The sequence below is a fragment of the Fundulus heteroclitus genome, chromosome 11 (assembly GCF_011125445.2).
Source record: "Fundulus heteroclitus isolate FHET01 chromosome 11, MU-UCD_Fhet_4.1, whole genome shotgun sequence".
NCBI classification, from domain to species: Eukaryota; Metazoa; Chordata; class Actinopteri; order Cyprinodontiformes; family Fundulidae; genus Fundulus; species Fundulus heteroclitus.
In genome coordinates this window covers 15,637,374-15,657,313 of record NC_046371.1, presented here as the reverse complement: position 1 = coordinate 15,657,313, position 19,940 = coordinate 15,637,374, and the positions used below count along the sequence as shown (strand labels likewise).

The window sequence follows — 19,940 nt, the reverse complement described above, 5'->3', positions numbered from 1 at the left end:
TTCTTGAAAGAAATTACGTGTAAACAGGTTCTTGTGTGTAAAGTAACTCAACTTTTAGTATAACAAGAGATTTCACAGAGCGGCCATTGCTGCGCATGCTCAGTGCGTCCGCCCCGTACTCTGGTAAATGGCTGCCAGGAAAGATGAGCGGATGGGCCGCGTCTTCTAGCTGTGAAGCACACCCATCTGGCGGACCGTTATCTCGGGCGGTGCCGAGTTAAAATGGTCGATAAACGACCAGCCAGGCACCTGAAATCACTTTTTCATAGTTTCGAACATCGTCCTTGAAGGGTAAGTTGTCTTTTTCTCCTCTTGTAAATGTTGACTTAGCACCGGAGCTACAAGCACAGTTCACCGTTCTGCTGCCTGTTATCTGCGCCTCAGCTCAGGGTATCTAACGAGGGCTTCCTCTGTTCGTCACGCGGGTCATTGTGCGGGCTTTCACTTGTGTATTTGTGGAAGGAGAAATTGTGCATGGGACGTCTTTATCCGCAGCTTTGCGGACGAGTTGGTTCTGTGCTGGTTGTTTTTGGCTAGCTGACAGCAAGACTAGCTCGAGTACGTTCGGCCTTAATTGCTGGCACTGCGCCTCCGTCTGTTGGCTGCGGCTCATCACCTCCACGGAGCACGTACAGCGTCACCGCTGCCCGTTTCCCGGTGTACACAGTTGTTCTGTGATTGCTTGGTCTCACCGATGGCCTCCCTTCGCTTTGCGGCTTCCACGTAGCAGCCCTGCATAAGCTCAACCCCGCTAGCAAAGTGTTGCATTCTTTCCTTTGCGGCTTAGCTTGGGGGGGGGGGGGGGTTTGTTTCTGTCGAGGCGGATGGGGTTACTAGAGTTCATGGCACGTACAGCAGCCAATGCAGCGCTCAGGCATCTCTGCAACATTTTCACTTCCGATAAAAAAATCATCTCTGATGAGCCCTTCAAAGTGGGTTCTCAATCTACAACTTTTTGCATCTTTTCAAGTATTTCATTCGTTCAAGTATTTATTTATTTTGATGGATGTTACCCAATATTACCTAGATGTTTGTTTTTTTTTCATTTGGTGTACCTACGGATAATATTACAGCACAAAAAAAGAGGAACACCATTGACCTCACTTGACGGGTATTGTTGTTAGAAGTGTGCATTTAGATTTATGATTTAAAGGTTTCCTTGTTGTTTTTTTTCTAATCTTAAAGGGGACTTGCTGTGTAGTAGCTTCATATTATGGGTTCAAAAGTCTTAAGAAGTTGCTTAAAATATTATTATACACCTATAATTAGCCTATAAAGTAGTTATGCGTGTTGAAAATAAATAAGAAGCTCTACTTATTTATTTTGAACATTTCTAAAATGATGTGTACAAATTAAAATAAAATTATAATAAATGTTAAATAACAGGTTCACCTCACTCACTATATATATATTTTTTTTACATCAAAGAGTCAAAATACACAATTTGCTCCGTACGTTGGTATGTAATTCCAGTGATACGCCAAGAGACGGTAGCACACATACATGTAAACGTGAACTGCAGGTGATGCTTTAATGTTGCTTTAGTGGATTATGCAGGCTTTTCCACAGCTTCTCTTCAGAAAATACAGAAAGTGTTGAAGCTTGAACGACTGAGATGTATTTACCATTTAAGTGTAGCCGCCATTTGCCTAACTTGTTTAATTGCAAAGTAAAAAAATATATATATTTTTTCCCTCTCTGTGAAGTTTGGCACCTCTGCCAAAAAAAAAAAGTATACGTAGGGTGTGGCCTTGCATTTTATTAGCATGCAGAATGAGAAAATATCATACAGCACAAATATTGCATTCCATGGGGATTTGAATTTGTAATGATAACTGCAGTACGGCATATGTGCGTACGTCTACTTACTGAAGTTGTTTGTAGTTTTGTTTAAGTTAATGAGTTGCATGGAGACCTCCCCTTGGGTAAACACCTAAAGTCCTTTAATATTTAGCTACATTTAATCATTCATTTAATTATTTTAAATTGCAAATGAATGAACCTAAATGCACTAACATGGTTAGAGTAATTTTAGGTTCATTCATTCATTAGGTGGATATTCTGTGATACTGGATAAATGTTATTTATTTGTTGTTTATTTCTGTTGGACCCCCCACCTTCACCCCCACCAGAAATTACACGAACTCTTGAGGATGTGTAGTGTCAAAACGTTGAAATTCGGACCAAAAAAATATTTTTCAGGCATAAGGGTATAGGGGCAGATAAAATTGTTGGGCATAGATTGTGGTGGTGTTGTTGTTGTTATATAAGGTAGTATTCTGCAAAGCAGTCTCTGTCCAGTGAATGCAGTTACGTAAGTTCTTAACATCCTATCCCAGCGCTAGGGTGGCATTAACTAATGGAGACTCTGAGAAACGTGAGCAACGGCAGAAAAGTCCTGCAGCTTTGCATAAATCCTTGAGAACACAAGCATGTTTTAGGTGGGACTTTGCAGTTCTGCTAAACGTGTTATTCTGATATATAGTGTGCAAACCTGCATTTCTTGCAATTTTGATAAAGACGGCTTACAGATAACGAAACTCCAAAATTCAGTCAATCAGAAAATGTGAATGTTATGACAGATTAGGGCTGTGCATAAAAATCGATATAAAGATTAATATCGATATTTTTAAAAACGATTTAATATCGATATTCTGGCTTTCAATATCGATATACCTCCCAACCTCTAGGGGGCGTTTTTTTTTTTTTTTTTTTTTTTTTTTTTTTTTTCCCCAGTGTCCTGTCTAGCAATATGGCAATAGGAATTGATGTCTCAATGCCAGGTAGAGCTCGACAGATTTTGCTTTTACAAGTGGAGCAAACGGCTTTCGCCATAGTGCTCCACTTGATTTATGCTTGTAAATAGCTTTATTATGATTCCTGCAAGGAGAATTTCAAATTATATGGACATGACAATGGGAGAGTAAAGGAAGAACAAAAAGTGAAAGAAAAGAAAAAAAAGAGTAGAGGTGAAAGAAAGAGGAGATAAAAGGGAGAGAATGATAAAACCTTCTTTGTCTGCTCCATCACCTGGAAAGAGAGATGCAAAAATAACAGCACAACCAACAGACATAAAGCAACAGATACACTCGAATAACACCTAGATGCCATTGCTAAATCATATATATTATTATGTAAGCTGACATGTGTAATGTGATATTTGAAAAAAGAAAGTGAAAGAACATAAATAAATAAATTAAAAGATTACTGTATATAAGTGAACACTTAATACCTGGGACCCAGCACCTGTGGGAGATGTGAAAGTGCACTAGTTTAGGTGAACATTATCCAGAAATAGCTTGATAGTGATTGTGGAGAACCGAAGACCCTAGGGGGCGTTATTACAGCGCAACCATTACAGTTCACAGCGAAGGAGAGCGAGTGAGACGAATTTGTGGAACGGCCGACAGGATTTTAGAAGCTCCTTTGACCCTAAAATCAGATGTTTGGGCACATTTTTGGTTTCTGTGACACGTTAAATGCATTGAAGCAAATGCACTTTATTTTCCTGTTAATATGTCTGTGATCAATAAATAGAACATAAACATAATATTTGGCTGATTTTGGTGATTGAATCACTGAGCATTAATTCAAAGTAATAAATATCGATATTGGAATCAAATCAAGCTGAGCTATGTATCGAGAATCGTATCGTATCGTGAGCTGTGTATCGAGAATCGTATCGAATCGGCTCATCCTAGATGATACCCAGCCCTATGACAGATTATTACATATTATGTTATATAGATGGTTGAGTGGCAGCCACTCCTGAACCAGAAGTGTCAGTAGCGTCTTACCCCGGCTAAGGAGAGTAAAAACTGCGCTGTATGTGGTCCAAAGTCCTGGTGTCAGATGAAAGAAAAGTTTACATTTAATTTGGAAATCATGATTCAAGAGCCTAGAGCGGTGGTCTCAACCCCCAGGCCTTGAAGGTGTGCTTCCTCCTGCTTACAAGTAAGGCTGGGCAATAAATCAATATCCATATATGTTACGGTAGACATCTGATCAATACCAATATAAAGTACTTCCGATAAAATGTTCTATAATTCCACTGAACCAGAAGCACATGGTATTCTGGGGGATGTAGGCAGAGCGAAGGATTTAGACTCTCAACCTCTCACAGCCAAACTAAGCAAGGTTGGTAGTAGGGCTGACCTATTTTAAAGCTTAAAGGTTACATTTAAATACGGTTAGGAGGATTAAAGTTTAAATTCTGTGTTGTTGTTTTTTTTCTTGTTTCAAATAGGTAAACAAAACATTACTCAATAATTATCGACATCGACTGATTGACTGAAAGGCTTAAATGACGCATTTCACGGCCATATGCCGCAGCCCTACTTACAAGCGTTATGGAGGTGCTGATGAACTTGGTGCTGGCCCACCCTGCCAAAGGTACCAAAAAAGCTGGTTCAAAGACCGCGGTGCTGATGTGCTAGACCGGCCCGCCGACCCCCCCGACCTGAACCCCCTCAGAGAATCTGTGGGTCGTTGTCAAAAGGAGGACGAGAGAGCAGAACAAACAAAACGCAGGGGACCCGAAGGGAAAAGCTGGCATCCGTTACAGCAGCGCAAGCCTTCGTCATCAAAGTTACAAGATTATTTTTCTTTGTGTAACAAATCTGAGTTCCACTTTCTGAAATGAGGGACCAAAATATCGGACCTCTTGGATTTTCTGTGCGTGTATAATGGAGCCGTAACATGAAAGCAGACGCAGCAGAATTGCTTAACCAAACCAGTTCAGTCTAATCACCAGGCCATTGAGCAACACGCGTGTGGAAAAGCTTTTAGTCGTTTTCAGATTGGATGAAACTGACTCTGGTTGATTCATGCTTCACATCGTCCGCTCTCAGTTTTACCTGAAACAAGTCTGGACACCTTTGGTGATGAGTAAACACTAGAAGGCGTTAGCGTGTATGAGAATTGATTCCCTTAGAGACAATGATAAATGTGATGCTAAGTTCTGCTTTTTTATGCCCCCCCCCCCCACACTTCCACGTCACATTATCTGCAGATGATGAGTTAACGATGAAAAAGCTTGAAGAAAAATGTTCATTATTTTCCATGCGTTCTACTGAATGCACCCTAGCCTGGCAAATGATGCACTGGTGTGCATCTTAAATGTGGAAGTTCTTAGGGCTGAACGATTTTGGCAAATAATCTAATTGCGATTTTTTTTTTTTTTTTCTTTTTCTTAATATTGCAATTTAATGCAGGGTTTTTTTTTACAGTTTAATTTGTGTTTTAAAATATATACAAACAACAAATCAATTTGTTTCCTCGCCATGTGGGTTAGTTGCTAAAAGACCCACAGCATCTAAACTCAGTAATCAGTAATGATTGCATTCTGCCTACGATATATTTCAACCAAAATTGCAATTTTGACTTTTCTCTGCATTAACCACAAGCAATAAAAATAGCCTGTAAATAAAGATGTTTGTAAACAAGGACTATTTTAAACATGAACTTTTATTGTTTCTATTGATCAGAATATTATTCAAGAGAACAGCTTTTAATTTAATTGGACATCAATCCTTGTTGAACATAAAGTGCAACCAACAAGCAAGTCTATGTATTAAACTGATTGACCTGTACTTAATGCTTTGTATGATTATATAAACTCTAAAACAAGTAATAAAATTAGATTATCTCACTGCTGCAACTGTCTTCCCTTCCATGTGGAGGTAAACCCACTTTAAACATTTTACTGACACTTAAAGGACGTGTCTGATTTACTAATTGTTACAAAAAAAATTGCAGATCTCTGCGATTTGGAAATTGTGTTCTTTTAAATCACTATTATATTGAAAATGCGATTAATTGTTCAGCCCTAGAAGTTCTTAGTTAATGAAGAATATTCACAGAAAGCTGTTTTTATATTTAAAACATTTATATTTATGGGAATTCGGAGTGGGTTAGGGTAAACCGTTTTCTACCAATTGTGTGCGCTGTGGATGTGGGCCGCTACGTAAGCAGCTAACGTAAACGCGTCTCTAAGGGATGAGCCATCTAGTCTAGCTTACGCTGAGAGGAAGAGATAGACGAAAGGAAGCACGGCTGAAATATTGTTCTATAGCTAAACAGCACGCAGTATCGCATTACTGATATTTTTTTTACAGATATTGAAATTAATTGCTGCTTTTGTATGTATACAATTGTTTTGTTTTCCCCCCTGTAATCCTTATTGTGACATAGTCCTTCCTAAGCCCGGGCTTTTTCAGCCTCTCTGCAGCATTGTTGCATATTTCTTTCTTCTCTGCCCCCCGTGGCTTTCAGGATTCCTGTGACCTTCATTAATCCTGCTCTTTTGTTGCTCCCCGCCTTTCATCTTTTCTTTTTTTTTTATTATATTGTTTCGTCACTTCCATATCTGCTGCAGCTGCTGCATATTCAATTTCCATTCTCCTTTCTCCACAGAGCGCTCGCCATCAACGTCTCCTCTCTCCGAGGTCAGTTCCGCCTGCCGGTCAGAGTTTAACCCGAGGCCATGGCGGTGAAGGACCGCGTAGAAGCGGTGCTCAACGTGGGCCTGCGCGTTCCCAGCATCATGCTGCTCGACGTCCTGTATCGCTGGGACGTCAGCTCCTTCTTCCAGAAGATCCAGCGCTCCAGCCTCTCCAACAACCCTCTGTTTCAGTACAAATATCTGGCTCTCTACCTGCACTACGTAGGTCAGTGCTGGTGTCACACACACACTCAGATAAATATATATATATATATATATATATATATATATATATATATATATATATATATATATATATATATATATATATATATATATATATATATATATATATATATATAATACAGTGTTTTGTGTTTGCTTATCACTCCATATCCCCCAAAATATACCATTGTTGTGGTAAAAAAAGAAGATACTTTAGCATGCACTGTAATGTAATAGCATAAGGTTGGATTTTAGGGCTGTCAGCTGCCATTTAGTAAATCTTTTATCAGTTATTCTATGGCAAGCAGTCTGGTTTTTGTTCCTTCAGCTTTTTTTTTTTTTTTTTTACCACTCAGCAACATCTGAGTCTTATCACTGAGTAGACCGTATAATGGTAAAGCATTAAAAAAAATAACAGGGCAGGAATAACAATGGGTTTGTGTGTTTTAATTGGTTGCTTTGAGCTCAGAATAATGTAGAAGTTCAGTTTTATTTATTTTTTTGTTAATTAAGGAGGGTAAAAGCAACCCTGACTGGATTTTTAAAGAGAATTTCTCCAACATTTTAGCTTGTTATGTTTTGGCTTCTGTTATTAGAGCTCCAGGCTGCTTCGGGCTGAAGAGAGATTTAATAGTCAAAACAGGTCCGGTTCTTTCTGTTCTGGTTTCAACCCAGCGGCGGTATTATCTGAATGGAAAGACTTCCTGAAAGCATGATTCCCGTTTGGTGTCATCAGTAAAGCCTTTTCTCAGTTCCACTTGTGCTCCTCGTGTCACGTTCCACCTCCTAGGGAACGTTTTCTGCTGAAGACTAAAGTGCTTATATCCCAGATTCTTATTTATTGTAAAAGTTGACGTTCCAGTGCTTGATCGCTGCTGTTTTCTAATGTTAAATTCATTTAGTAAATGTTTCTGAAATGCATACAAAAAAAGTCAAAGTGCCAGAGAAATACCTTTGAGCAGCGAAGGCTGGGTAGTGATGAATCGGACAACGTTGGCCCTGTAAAGCATATCTGCACTATTCCACTTCCCTTCTAATCTCTTTAAACTGGAGCTGAGCAGATTTCAGTTTTGGGGTTTAAACACGAGGCCTTGAGAATATTCTGAAGACACAAAAAGAACCAGAGCAGCTCAAGCTTACAATAAAGAGCTGTTTGCATGGCTGAGAACCGACGAGCAAAGTAGGCCTGCATACTTTCCTCTTCTTTTTTTTTTCTTTTCTTTTTCAAGCTTGGCTGCAGTTTGTTGATGAGCCAATAGGCTCGGTATGTGCTGACGAGCGCGATGGCTGGACCCGCAGAATAAAGAGGGAGAGAGGCTGTAAAACCAAACTATCTGTTAATATGCAGGGAGGACTTTCTGGACGCGCTTTTAGGTCGTAAACTGCAGAATAAGTTTGCTTGTTGCACAGATTTTCAAGATCTCCATACAGTTGCATAAAAAGTCCCTAATGCAAAATATAAACCTGGATACGTAGAAACGGGTGTAGTATGAATAAATGCCGCTTTAAAGATGTCCTGGGTTTCTTGTTTGTAGGTTACATCCTGAGCCTGGTGCTGCTGACGCTGCCTCGTCAGCACCTGGTGAAGCTCTACCTGTACGTTCTGACGGCCCTGCTGCTCTTTGCTGGTCACCAAGTCTCCAGGTACGAACACACACCAACCGACCTGTTCTCTCAGGCTTTGAAAATCCTCATTATTAGTGATGCGGCAATCAGAATTTCTCTGGCCCTTTTTCTAATTTTAGCGTTTCGTTCAACTTTAGCCTGGCTAGTTTAATCTCCCTTTAAGGACTATGATTTCTGAAGATATAACATCATTTTAAATGTTTTTTTTTTTTCTAACCTTTGTCGCTGTATGTGTGGGAGGGAACAATTTCTGTAAAACAGGGATGGATATTATTTTGGGATAAAGAAAATAAAGGGTTACAAAGTTGACATTTCGAACTTAAGATCTTATATTATCGATTAGTGTGGATTAGCTTGGCTGAAACAGCCGTCTCTTTGTTTATGGTGGTTTCCATAGCGCGTCAGCTAACTTCCTGTCCGCCACTTAGGACAGGAAGTTAGTCTGTCAGCTGTTGCAGACTAGAGGAGTCAGAGTTGAGATTAAACATTTGTCCTCGACTGCTCATATTATTTCACATTGTTTTATTTGGCCGTCACGACGGCGCTTCTCTGTAAAATGCAACATTCAGTTTAATTAAAAGCTTCAAGTTAGCAGAACTCAATTCTCATCAACTTGTTTTTTATACTCATTTTAAATAAATGCTGTAAACTGTTAGATTTTTAAAAAAAAAATGCTGCGGTAACTTAAAGTATTTAAGTTGAGTCCATGTATAAAAATTGAGTAATTGAAAGAGACGTGTGTAGATCAGTGTAACCTCACTTTCTTTTTGGCCATTGTTATAGCCAGACAAAACCAAGGGCGAAGTTGCTGTTACGACTGATGGGATGTATTCAATATTATAGTGTGATTATAGTGTGTGACTTATTACTCACGTGTCCTGAGTAATAAGTCTTGTCAAATTACAAATGCAGAATTACAGGATTAATAACATGGAAGCATAATCAGGAAATATGAAAAGTAGCCTGGGATCCAGACGGGATGCTCCCTGAAGGCAGATGAGCTCTAAAGGCTGAATCTCAAAAAGAGCGTACTGTCACTGTTAAGTCTAATAAAAATTATTAAATTCATGGAGTTATGCAAACTCAATGGGTACAACTTGCACATACTAACATTTAAGTTCACAAAATTGGGTTGCCCAAGTTGAGTCCTCAAGAGTTCCCCTCCTGCAACTTTTAGGTGCATCCCTTCTCCAACACGCCTAAACCATAAGAACGGCTTGTTGTCGGGCCTTTGCAGAGCTGAATGACGGCTGATGAGGGAATTCAGCCAGTTGATGTTTACCAAAGTTCAGATGTCGGTGGAAGTCTGGTTTTTAAAACTAACTGCTTGAAAATATTGTCTTGCACAGTAGTTTGTAAAAACAAATCTAGGTAGTATCTCGTCAATTTTATTCTCTCAGACTAACTGGGTATGTGTTAAATTTAGGCTTACGGCGGTGTAGGGTACCGATGTGTTGTAGGTTTTCACCTGGAAAGTTTCTGACCGGTAGTTCTTGCTTAGTTACTAAAACAAAAAGAAAATGTCTATCTTTCTGATTTTAACGACTACATTTCTTAGCCAACTAGATGTAAAACGGTCAAGAAATTTTGATGGCGTTAGTAGTACTCACTATTCAGACATTTCTGTTTGCCACCTGTTATGGATCTTGTTCATTGATCATATATGAAGTATGGATGTTGTTCATTGATCATATTTGAAGTGTCCTAAATAAACATACCCTTTCTTTCCTTAACAGCTGTCTCCAGTATTGTTGAGTGTTTTACCCTCGGCATATTCTCATTACTCGTCTCCAAATATTGGCCTGGGGTACATTTAGTGACGTTACTGCAAACACCCCTGTCCCTAAAGAATATTGAAGCATATCTTAACTGTGATTATTCCTAAATGCTGCAGACATCTCTAAATCAATCATGTTGCATGACAGACATGTGCTGGAAGACTAAAAGGACCAACTTTGTTGTACTCTGTCAAGCCTTTCTATGATCTGCTTGCTCCCTTGTGACGTAAATGAGGGGCTGACACGTTTGGACATGTAGAAGATAAGAGTTGACGTTTCAATCAAAAACCAATGTGGCGGGACCTGGACTGTCTCTACTGCCTAAAGCAGCTCATTTCAGCCAATCGGGATGTTTGATTTAGGAATATCCTGGCAAAAGTTTGATCCAAGGTAAAAAATAATAATAATAATAAAATAGATCACAAATACTATCTGCCTTGGATATTTTTGATATCTGCATCGGCCATAGAAAAGCCCATCTGAGTCGGTCTGTACCAAACACATATCCATGAAGATCGCGGTGAAGGACTAGACGTTTCTGAGGCGTTATTACACTGTAAATGGGTGTTATATAACAGCTCACAATAGATCTGCCTCTGTGCTCATCTTTCTAACCTCTTTTGTCAGGGATTATGTTCGCAGCGAACTGGATTCAGGCCACGAAGGACCTGTCTACCTGGAACCACTTTCCATGAACAGATTCACCACTGCACTCATAGGTATAACATTACGCCTGAAGACTCTGTGCAAGGGGTGGGGTTAACATAAAAAAAATAAGCTTAATAAATCATCTTTTTTAATGTGGCATGTTTCCTGTACAATTCAACTAAAAAGGCTACAGAATCTGCACTGGGAAATAAATAAAACAAGTCTGATATCCTGGTTGCAGAGGTCTTTAACTGGTCACTGCTGAAACTAGACCAGCTACCACATCCAGCATGTTCAATGTAGGTTTTTTTTAAGCATGTTTCTGCATTGTAAGAAGAACTTGGTGCATCTAACGAGTGAAAAGAAAACGGGTCTCCTGGTTATAAATAGAAATCCACAAAGTGCTGATTTCACAGAGGACGCCCGAGAAAGCAAAAACAACACTGCTGTATAAACGTCTGAGAGAAGCTGGGAAGAAACCTCTTTTTCCTCCGAGCATTTTTCTTTTCTTCTCTTAACGACCCGTTCTCACCGATCGGGGGATTGATAAATGTTCTGGAAAAAATGAAACGCAAGAACAAGTCAGTCGAGAATCCTTTAGATGTCTCAGAATGACTCTGCTGCATATTTATCTCTCTGTCCATGTTTAACATTTTCAGGTCAGCTTGTGGTGTGCACTCTCTGCTCCTGCGTGATGCAAACCAAGAGGATCTGGCTTTTCTCGGCGCACCTCCTCCCACTGGTGGCCAGGCTGTGTCTGGTGCCCCTCGAGACCATCGTCTTCATCAATAGGTTTTCAATGATCTTCACAGGCCTGGAGGTCATTTACTTCCTGGCTACTAACTTACTGGTGCCATATAACCTGGCCAAGACCGCCTACAGGGAGCTCGCTCAGGTGATTAATAATTGACGTGGCCTTATGTTGGCGGTCTTCTCACATTTTCCTCATTAAGCTTCGGTTCTGAGACGTATCCTCTTTTTTCTAATTTGATGAATGTTCCTAATTACATTTTTCTCTCTCCTCTTGGTTTTTCTGCATTTCTCTGTCTCCCAGGTGGTAGAGGTGTATGGGTTGCTTGCTTTAGGCATGTCCCTGTGGAACCAGCTGGTTCTTCCAGTGCTCTTTATGTGTTTCTGGCTGGTGCTGTTCGCTCTTCAGATCTACACCTACTTTAGCACCAGAGACCAGCCTACCTCCAGGGAGAGGCTCCTTTTCCTCTTTCTTACAAGGCAAGATGACGGCACCTTTTCACCAAACTGTGAGGGCCTTCCTGGCTTGTGTAGAGCGTGCGTCGTTTAAACTCTGTATGCTCGTGTGTACAAACTCACTGACAAAAAAAAAAAAAAAAAAAAGAGGTCACTCGTAAGGAGTGGTTGGATTTGGCTGTAATTCGGTACCCGTGAGGACCATTGCTGGGTATGTAAATGGCTCAGCTTGCAGGGATTAGTGTTGTTTCCACGGGCGGCGTAATAATACATGAATATCGGTGGTAGTGTTGTGGGTTTGCTTGAAGCTGGGCGGTCATATTTCTTTTAAGTGGTTACATTTCTTTGCTTCCTCTGACTTCATTTTAAACACATCACATCTAGTGAAAATAAAAAAAAAAAAAAAAAAAGTGACTCTTCACTCTGTTAGGACTTCCACACCGAAGAGTGTTGTTAAGCTCATTATGATGCGTTTACACATTGAAAGTAAACTGAATCGGGACATTTCTTTCATTCATTCAGATTTATTTGGTCGGGGGGCAGCATATGGTCGTTGTTACAAAGTAACTCTGGTGTTCTTGCTACCAGCTAATTTGCAGACCCTTTTTTTTTTTTTATGTACACAAAATGTATTGTAGGTATTCTTGAAAAGGGGCTCATTTAAACTCTGCTTCTTGGTTTCTTCTCCTCCAGTATCGCGGAGTGTTGTAGTACACCGTACTCTCTGCTGGGTCTGGTTTTCACCGTCTCCTTCATCGCACTGGGAGTTCTCACACTCTGCAAGTTCTACCTGCAGGGCTACAGAGCCTTCGTCCACGACAACGCCATGCACAGGTTACAGTGTTTGCTTGTTTAGTTGAGGCCTAATGTCGGAGTGCGTCGCAAAGTGTTAATAATGTCCGTTTTTTCTCATATGCAGAGGAATGACTGAAGGCATCACGCTGCTTATCCTTGCTGTGCAAACCGGTTTGATAGAGCTGCAGGTCATCCATCGAGCCTTCCTCCTCTCAATCATCCTCTTCATTGTAGTTGCTTCCATTCTGCAATCCATGCTGGAGATCGCTGACCCCATCGTTTTGGCTCTGGGAGCCTCCAGAGATAAGTAAGACAAACCTCTAATGTGCTTTTTTTTTTTTTTTAATCATTAAACATTATTCAGTAGTATTCCATGCAACAGTTTTAACTCTCTGGGTTTTTTTTTTTCTCTCCGTCTCTTGTCTTGTAGGAGTTTGTGGAAGCACTTCCGCGCCGTGTCTCTTTGCCTCTTCCTGCTGATCTTTCCCGCTTACATGTCCTATATGATCTGTCAGTTCTTCCATATGGACTTCTGGCTTCTCATCATCATCTCTTCATCTATCCTCACCTCACTTCAGGTAAATCACACTGACGTTAAATGAAGTGAATGACCAAAGCTGTAACAGCCTTATTTAGGAAAGCATGTTTTTCTTTTTTATTCAGATTTTCCAGTGCATGTCACATCTCACACATCTTACAGAATACATGTAGAAATACACGTTATATTTTTAAAGAGGGTTTTGTTTGTCCAAGGTCTTAAAGAAAAGACAATAAAAAACAATGATAATAGTAAAAAACAAAGATAAATAAATGAAAAGAAAAAAACAAAATAGAATTAAAAAAAGAAAAAATACAGAGGAATCTCCCATTCATTAATCGTAATTTCCATCAGTTGTGGTTTGAAATGAATGCTTGAATTGAGGACCATTTTTCTATAAAGATATCACTTTTCATCTGAAGTTTTGCCGTAATTTGTTCCATGTGGTACTCCCCCCTTACTCTATTCTTCCATTGGGAAATCGTTGGGGGCTGAGGCTTCAGCCATGAGACCATAATCATTTTCTTTGCGAGGACAAGTAAGATCTTTAAAATGTAAATCTTATTGTGATCTTGGATTTTAATCTGGAAAATACCTAGTATTATAAAGAATGGCTCTAGGGGAATTGTAATGCCCAGGCAGTTGTTGATTTCCATTTGTATCCCTTACCAATATGTTGATAGTTTTGGACAGTCCAAAAATATATCAGTGAAGTCTCCAATTAGTCCACGACCTCTCCAACATTTATCAGAGGTGTGGTTAAATCTAGATATGAGAAGAGGAGTCCTAAAAAATCTCATTTTGATTTTCCATTCAAATTCTCTTAACATTGGACTATTTGATATTCTATGACACTCCCTAAACATTGTCCTCATGATTAATTATGATATTCATTTCTAGTTCCCATTTCCCTTTGATATATTTTGTATCTGTTATTACTTCCTCTTGCAATATTTTGTAAATATAGGATATGAATTTGGTGGTTATATTTCCTTTTATTACAGAAAGAAAGAAATTTTCTATGTTTGAAGGGGGCATTTGTATGTTTTCCCATTCCTTATTTATTTGCAGATAGTGTCTCATTTGTAAATATTTATACAAGTCATGGGTTGGAAGATTATGTTTTTGTTGAAGTTGCTGAAAGGACAGCAGGCTTCCACCTTCGAACATTTGATTTATTAGAATCAAACCTTTTTCAACCCAGTTTCGTAGTCCAGGAAAGCATGTTTTAATATTACCTCATATCCAAACATAGAAGGGGAAAAAACGCTACATTTTCTACTATTTAGCAATCCCAACACATAAACTAGTGGCATACGTTTGTCCTGTGATATGTGGCTGTGGTCAACAAAACTACAAGCCTCTTGCAAACAATCTTTTTCAGAAGAATTTGTCTCTGAACTTTCAGCCTTCTCTACAAAATGTCCAAAAAGCTCCAGACACGTCCTTATTGACGCTTAGGGAGCTTAAGTCAGAAATCTGACTTGTTACATTATTTATTACTTGCTCCTTCACGCCTGTGCAGATTCTCAGTTATCCGGGTCATCGCAAGAGCAAACAGGCGTAAATCGGAGGGAACCGGACTTTGGTTCAGTTCTTTCTGAAAATGTTTCGACACCTTTCCAGGAGTCTTTGTCAGTTCTGGTGGCTCACACTTCAGCTGCTGTTTTTAAGGACATGGAAGCCCATCCTCTAAGGCACAAAAGTAAGATGACCCACCCGTCACTGTCCTTGGATTTTCTTGGTGTGAGTGGAGGACTTGGTCGCCTGAATCATGACGAGACTGCTGATGAAATCTCTTTGGAGCTCCTTCATTCAGAAACGTTTCATATGAACCTTGTTGTGATCCTTTTACGTGATTTACACTAAAACAGTTTTTTTTAATTTATTTTTTTTTACCACCAGGTTCTCGGTACTCTGCTCATCTACGTTCTCTTCATGGTGGAGGAGTTTCGTAAAGCTCCAGTGGAGAACATGGACGAGGTTATTTACTGTGTTAACGGGACCTACAGGCTGCTGGAGTTTCTGGTAAATATTTCCTGAACACATTCTGATTATGACAGTTCTGACAACACGTACAGCAGCAGACAGTCAGCCAGAATTCAAAATCTTCTCTCGCTCCAGTCTGATCAGTTATATAAAAAAATATGTATTTTGTTTAGTATTTCTGTATTTTTTTTATTCATTATTAATTTCAGAACTAAGAGATCCTATTATTTTTGGCCAACCAACACGACGATGCTTCTGTTTTTGAGTTTAATATGAATCAGATAGTTAGTGAGATTTACTTTAATGCATAAATGTGAATGAGCTTGTAATTCCATAATAATAATTACAATAAAAAATTGTCTGAAATCAGTATTACTATTGTTTTCTGACTCATTAAATTCTGTCCTCCCAGGTGGCAGTGTGTGTTGTGTGCTATGGCATATCAGAGACTGTATTTGGCGAGTGGAGTGTGATGGGCAGCACCATTATTCTGGTCCACTCCTACTACAACGTTTGGCTCAGAGCCCAGCTGGGCTGGCAGAGCTTCCTGCTCAGGAGAGACGCCGTAAACAAGATCAAAAGCCTCCCAACCGCGACCGACGCGCAGCTGGAGCAGTATAATGACATCTGTGCTATCTGCTTCCAGGTACGCAGAGCCTTTAGCGCTTCTAAGGAGGCCGCTTTTTGTTTTTATGCACGCTGCTTCACACGATACTGCTCATTCACTCGTTTATTTATGGATTTATTTCTTTTTGATAGGATTTAATCAGATTCTGTAACTTTGGGGTTATAATCTGCCGCTTTTGTGCTGAAATCTTCATCAACCATCATCTGCCACCATGCTTGAATTCTTCGAATAAATATACTTCATAGAGTTTTTGTGTATTTAAGTTTATTTCTGAGTAAAGATTAGTTTATTTTTTTGTCTTGATATTTAGTTGTCATCATGTTCTCAGGGTTCCTGCGGATCCTTAAAAAGTCTTAAAAGGCATTGAATTCTGTAATATAAAACTAAGGCCTTTAACCAATAAAAACTGTTGCGGCCGGACCATAGCTGTGAAAAAGAGTTGGCACTGCTTATGTTGTGGTTTTAAAAACTGATTTATAGTTTATTTTAGTAGGGAACAAAACAAAGTTTGTGAATTCAGTTCAGTAGTTGTTAAAAATAAATCTGTAATTTGTTTGTTTTTTAGCTTTCTTCCTATATGGAATGTTTTTCAAAATCTTTAACATGTCTACTGGGCCAGAAAGTAATGGTTTATGTTAAAATAATCATTTGGGTGAAGTTGTCGCAACCAGGTTTATCTTGTTTATCGTGAAGTTGGTCTTAACTTTTTATTTCAAATGGCATTAAAAAGTCTTAAAAAGTCTTGAATTTAACTTGCCTTATGCTGTAGGAACCCTGGTCCTATTTGTTTGCAACAACAGGCTACGTGAGCAGGGGGGAATGTAAAGCGGGCCTCATGTGACTTGTTCTTCCTTGCAGGACATGAACAGTGCAGTGATCACTCCCTGCAGCCATTTCTTCCACGCTGGCTGCCTGAAGAAATGGCTGTACGTGCAGGAGACGTGTCCCCTTTGTCACGCCCAACTCAAGAGCCAATCACCAGCCAGCGGAGTTCCCAACCAAGACATCCCCGCAGCCGACCCGAGCCCTGCTGGACAGGAAGGAGCCGCTGCCGACGATCAGGAGGAGGACTCCGCTTCTGACGACGTAAAAGAGGGACATGATGGAAGCGCCGCGTTGGCTGAAGAAACCCCCTCGTCTTCTGGCACGCCCTCTGCTCCTGTGCACCTCGTCACGCCTCTGTCATCATCATCATCATCATCCTCATCTTGTTCCTCCACCTCACCTGTGGCTGATTCCACGGAGAAGCAGCCGCTAACAGATCATCCATCCACATCCCCCTGCTCTACCTCTGACGCGCCTGACATTTCCGCCGATCCCCGATTGCACCCCCACATGGTCGCCCCCTCCATCCTTCCCCAGTCGTCCTCCTCTTCCTCCTCCCCACAGGTACCGACTCCTGTAGAGGTGACCCCCGCCGACCTGCAGGAGATCCACTGATCCAACGTTTCACACCGAACAGCCCATCTGCCCTTCCTCCTCCTCCTCCAAGCTCAAGCAGAGCTCCAGCGCCACACACACACACACACACACACACACACACACACACACACACATAATATATATGCATGCACCTAGAAACAGCATCTCCACACTTCCCCTTCCTTTATTCTTCCTTTAGGCTTTTACAGTGAAGTCCAACTTCCTCATATCCAGGGTTCCTACGCAGTTTTGAAAAGGATGGGATTCGATGTCACATTTTTTCAGTTTTGTTCCGTATATATAAAAAGGAAATGAGGTTTTAGGAAGCATTAATATTTCCAGACTTTATTCCCTTCAACTCAATATTCCAAAGTCTCTAAAACGAGCTGGTCCAACCAGATTCCATCTTTGTTTACTTCCCCGTATACATCAGCTGTTTCTTCATCCGCCAAAGGATGAAAATGTCTTGGAGATGAGTGCATGTATGCGAATATAGATGATGGATGGACTGCTGTTGGATAATGGGGCGGATAAAGGGAAACGCTGGGAACAATCGACTGTCAACTGGTTCAGAAAACAAAAGAAAAACATTTTCATTTCTCTTATATTTATTTCTTAGCTTAAAGTATTTAGATTTTTTTTTTTGCCACCTGCTTGCAATTTGCACATTTAAAGCCTTCCCAGTGTAACATTTAATGGAAGTAGTTCACTAGTTGTATGGATGGGGGATGTTGGCCTAGAATAAAATGTTCTTGGTGTTTAGGGGTATTTTCTTGCAGTACTCTTAAAGCTGATGATAAAAAGTATTTTTAGATTCTTTTTCGCAAATTTGTTACTACAAACAGTCAAGGAACACATCAGCATAAAAACTACTGTAGAAGTGACACCAAATATCAAATAGGTTACCACAGCAAGACTTACATTAAGTTGTGCTTTTGTACCGTTACACAGCACACACAAACTTCAATCGTATTTTTTAAATATATTGACATATATTGATGCTCATATTCAACCAGCAGTAAGAAAACAAAAAAAACCTCAGCATGTTCTTAGCTTTTGGGGTAAATTTCTTATCGCAGTGATCTGATTGGCCAACAACAGTAAATGAGATGATTGTCCGTCCCTAATTCAGACATTAAAGACGAAAACTAAACAAAGAAATGTAGATAAGCTCTCAGCTGAAAACTGCTGAGGAACCCTGCATATCGGTTTCCGACAGGAAGAGTAACTCAGTCCTTTATGCCTAGGTTTATTATTCAGTGCTGAAAACATAAATGACTGGTTACACACATCTATCTAAATTCTGGTACTTTTATCATGAAACGGTTACCTGCATCTATCCCCCGTCGACTCATGCTGCAAATGATTTCTATCACAAAGAATGTTAAAGTGATCCATCTCAGAAGTACTTCCTGCTTCTACATCGTGTCTACAAAATGTGAAATCTTTTAGGACAAGTTATCCCTGACTTTATTCCATATTTTTTTTTTTCCCCCCATCAACGAAACCCTACTGTTCGACTCCCTCAAAGCGGTCCCGTTTACTCGGTTTTTGTCCTCCCCCGCCTCCCTGTGTGCAGCCGTCCTCTCATCGCTGCACACGTTGGATTTATCTGATGTCCCGTAGGCGCCATGACACGGAGAGGCGATCAGAGGCGGAGACAGCTACGAATGACAATGGATAACTTAATAGTTGCATTTTTAAACTGTGACAGTCTTAACATTTCAGAAACATTACAAGTTTTTTTTTTTTTTTCGTTTTTCTCTCATTCAGATTGACATTTTGGTTTAACTGCTGAGTGACAGTGGTTGTGAGTATTGGTGAAAACCAAGAATTAACCGATACTGAATGTCGTTTCCGGTGGCCATCACATGACCCGAAGCCTGGTGCTAAGCAGAGGACACGCCATGTGATCTAGGCCGTTCGCTTCTATGTGAACTAATCAGTGGCTTCACATGGGACGTCGAATTCATTTTGTATGTCGAAGCTTTTTTGCTATAACACCTCTTCAATGTTTGAATCCAATTTGCATGGCTGGTCCGAGCAAAAAAAAAACAAAAAAACAAAACAAAAAAAAAAGGCATCTGTATTCCTCTTAGCCAAAGTTTTGCATCACTGTTGATATTATTGTTAAGGTCAATTTTACATGGGTTTTATTGGACAGTGCAGCGCACCGTGCAGATGGACAAAAGCAGAAGGGTAGTAATGTCTTGACATTTCCGAGCGTAAAATACCGTGCCTTGCAAAAGTCTTCGTGCGCCTAGAGATTTTTTTTCCCCACACATTTCTTCATCTTTCAACCCCTTTGATGCATTTTATTGGGGTTTTTGTGTTGTAGATTAACACAAGATTGTGCACTTTTGTGAAATGGAAGGAAGATCGGAAAAGCATGCACATACATTCAGCCCCCCCCCCCCCCCAGTCAATACCTCTACCAGCTCATCTAGTGACTGACCTTTTTGCCCCGTTCTTGTTTGCTCCAGCTATTCCCCCGGTCTTTCCACCAAATACTAATTGGATTTAGCTCTGGCTGAATGTTCAGGATTATTGTGATGCTGGAAGGTGAACCTTTGCTGCAGGCATTTGCAGCAGCTACCAGTTTTCTTCCAGGGTATGCGTCGTATTTGGCTCCATCTGTCTTTT

General features: G+C 40.1%; 1 protein-coding gene across 1 annotated transcript; it reads left to right on the top strand.

Moving 5' to 3' along the window:
* The first annotated feature begins 116 nt into the window (after positions 1-116).
* LOC105920572 (RING finger protein 145) lies at positions 117-19,351 on the top strand. The gene is made up of 12 exons (XM_036142944.1): positions 117-291; positions 6,415-6,668; positions 8,203-8,311; positions 10,699-10,790; positions 11,379-11,614; positions 11,774-11,949; positions 12,619-12,759; positions 12,845-13,027; positions 13,151-13,298; positions 15,164-15,286; positions 15,660-15,893; positions 16,734-19,351. Exons 2-12 carry the CDS (start codon positions 6,485-6,487, stop codon positions 17,313-17,315), a joined length of 2,208 nt encoding a protein of 735 aa, XP_035998837.1. The 5' UTR covers positions 117-291; positions 6,415-6,484; the 3' UTR covers positions 17,316-19,351.
* The last annotated feature ends 589 nt before the right edge of the window (positions 19,352-19,940 follow it).

Bases quoted from the DNA above. Each gene is read 5' to 3' on its own strand.
- LOC105920572 (XM_036142944.1), top strand. From the start codon at position 6,485: ATGGCGGTGAAGGACCGCGTAGAAGCGGTGCTCAACGTGGGCCTGCGC. The intron at 6,669-8,202 runs GTCAGTGCTGGT...TCTTGTTTGTAG, and splicing joins TCTCTACCTGCACTACGTAG to GTTACATCCTGAGCCTGGTG. The intron at 12,760-12,844 runs GTTACAGTGTTT...TCTCATATGCAG, and splicing joins CACGACAACGCCATGCACAG to AGGAATGACTGAAGGCATCA.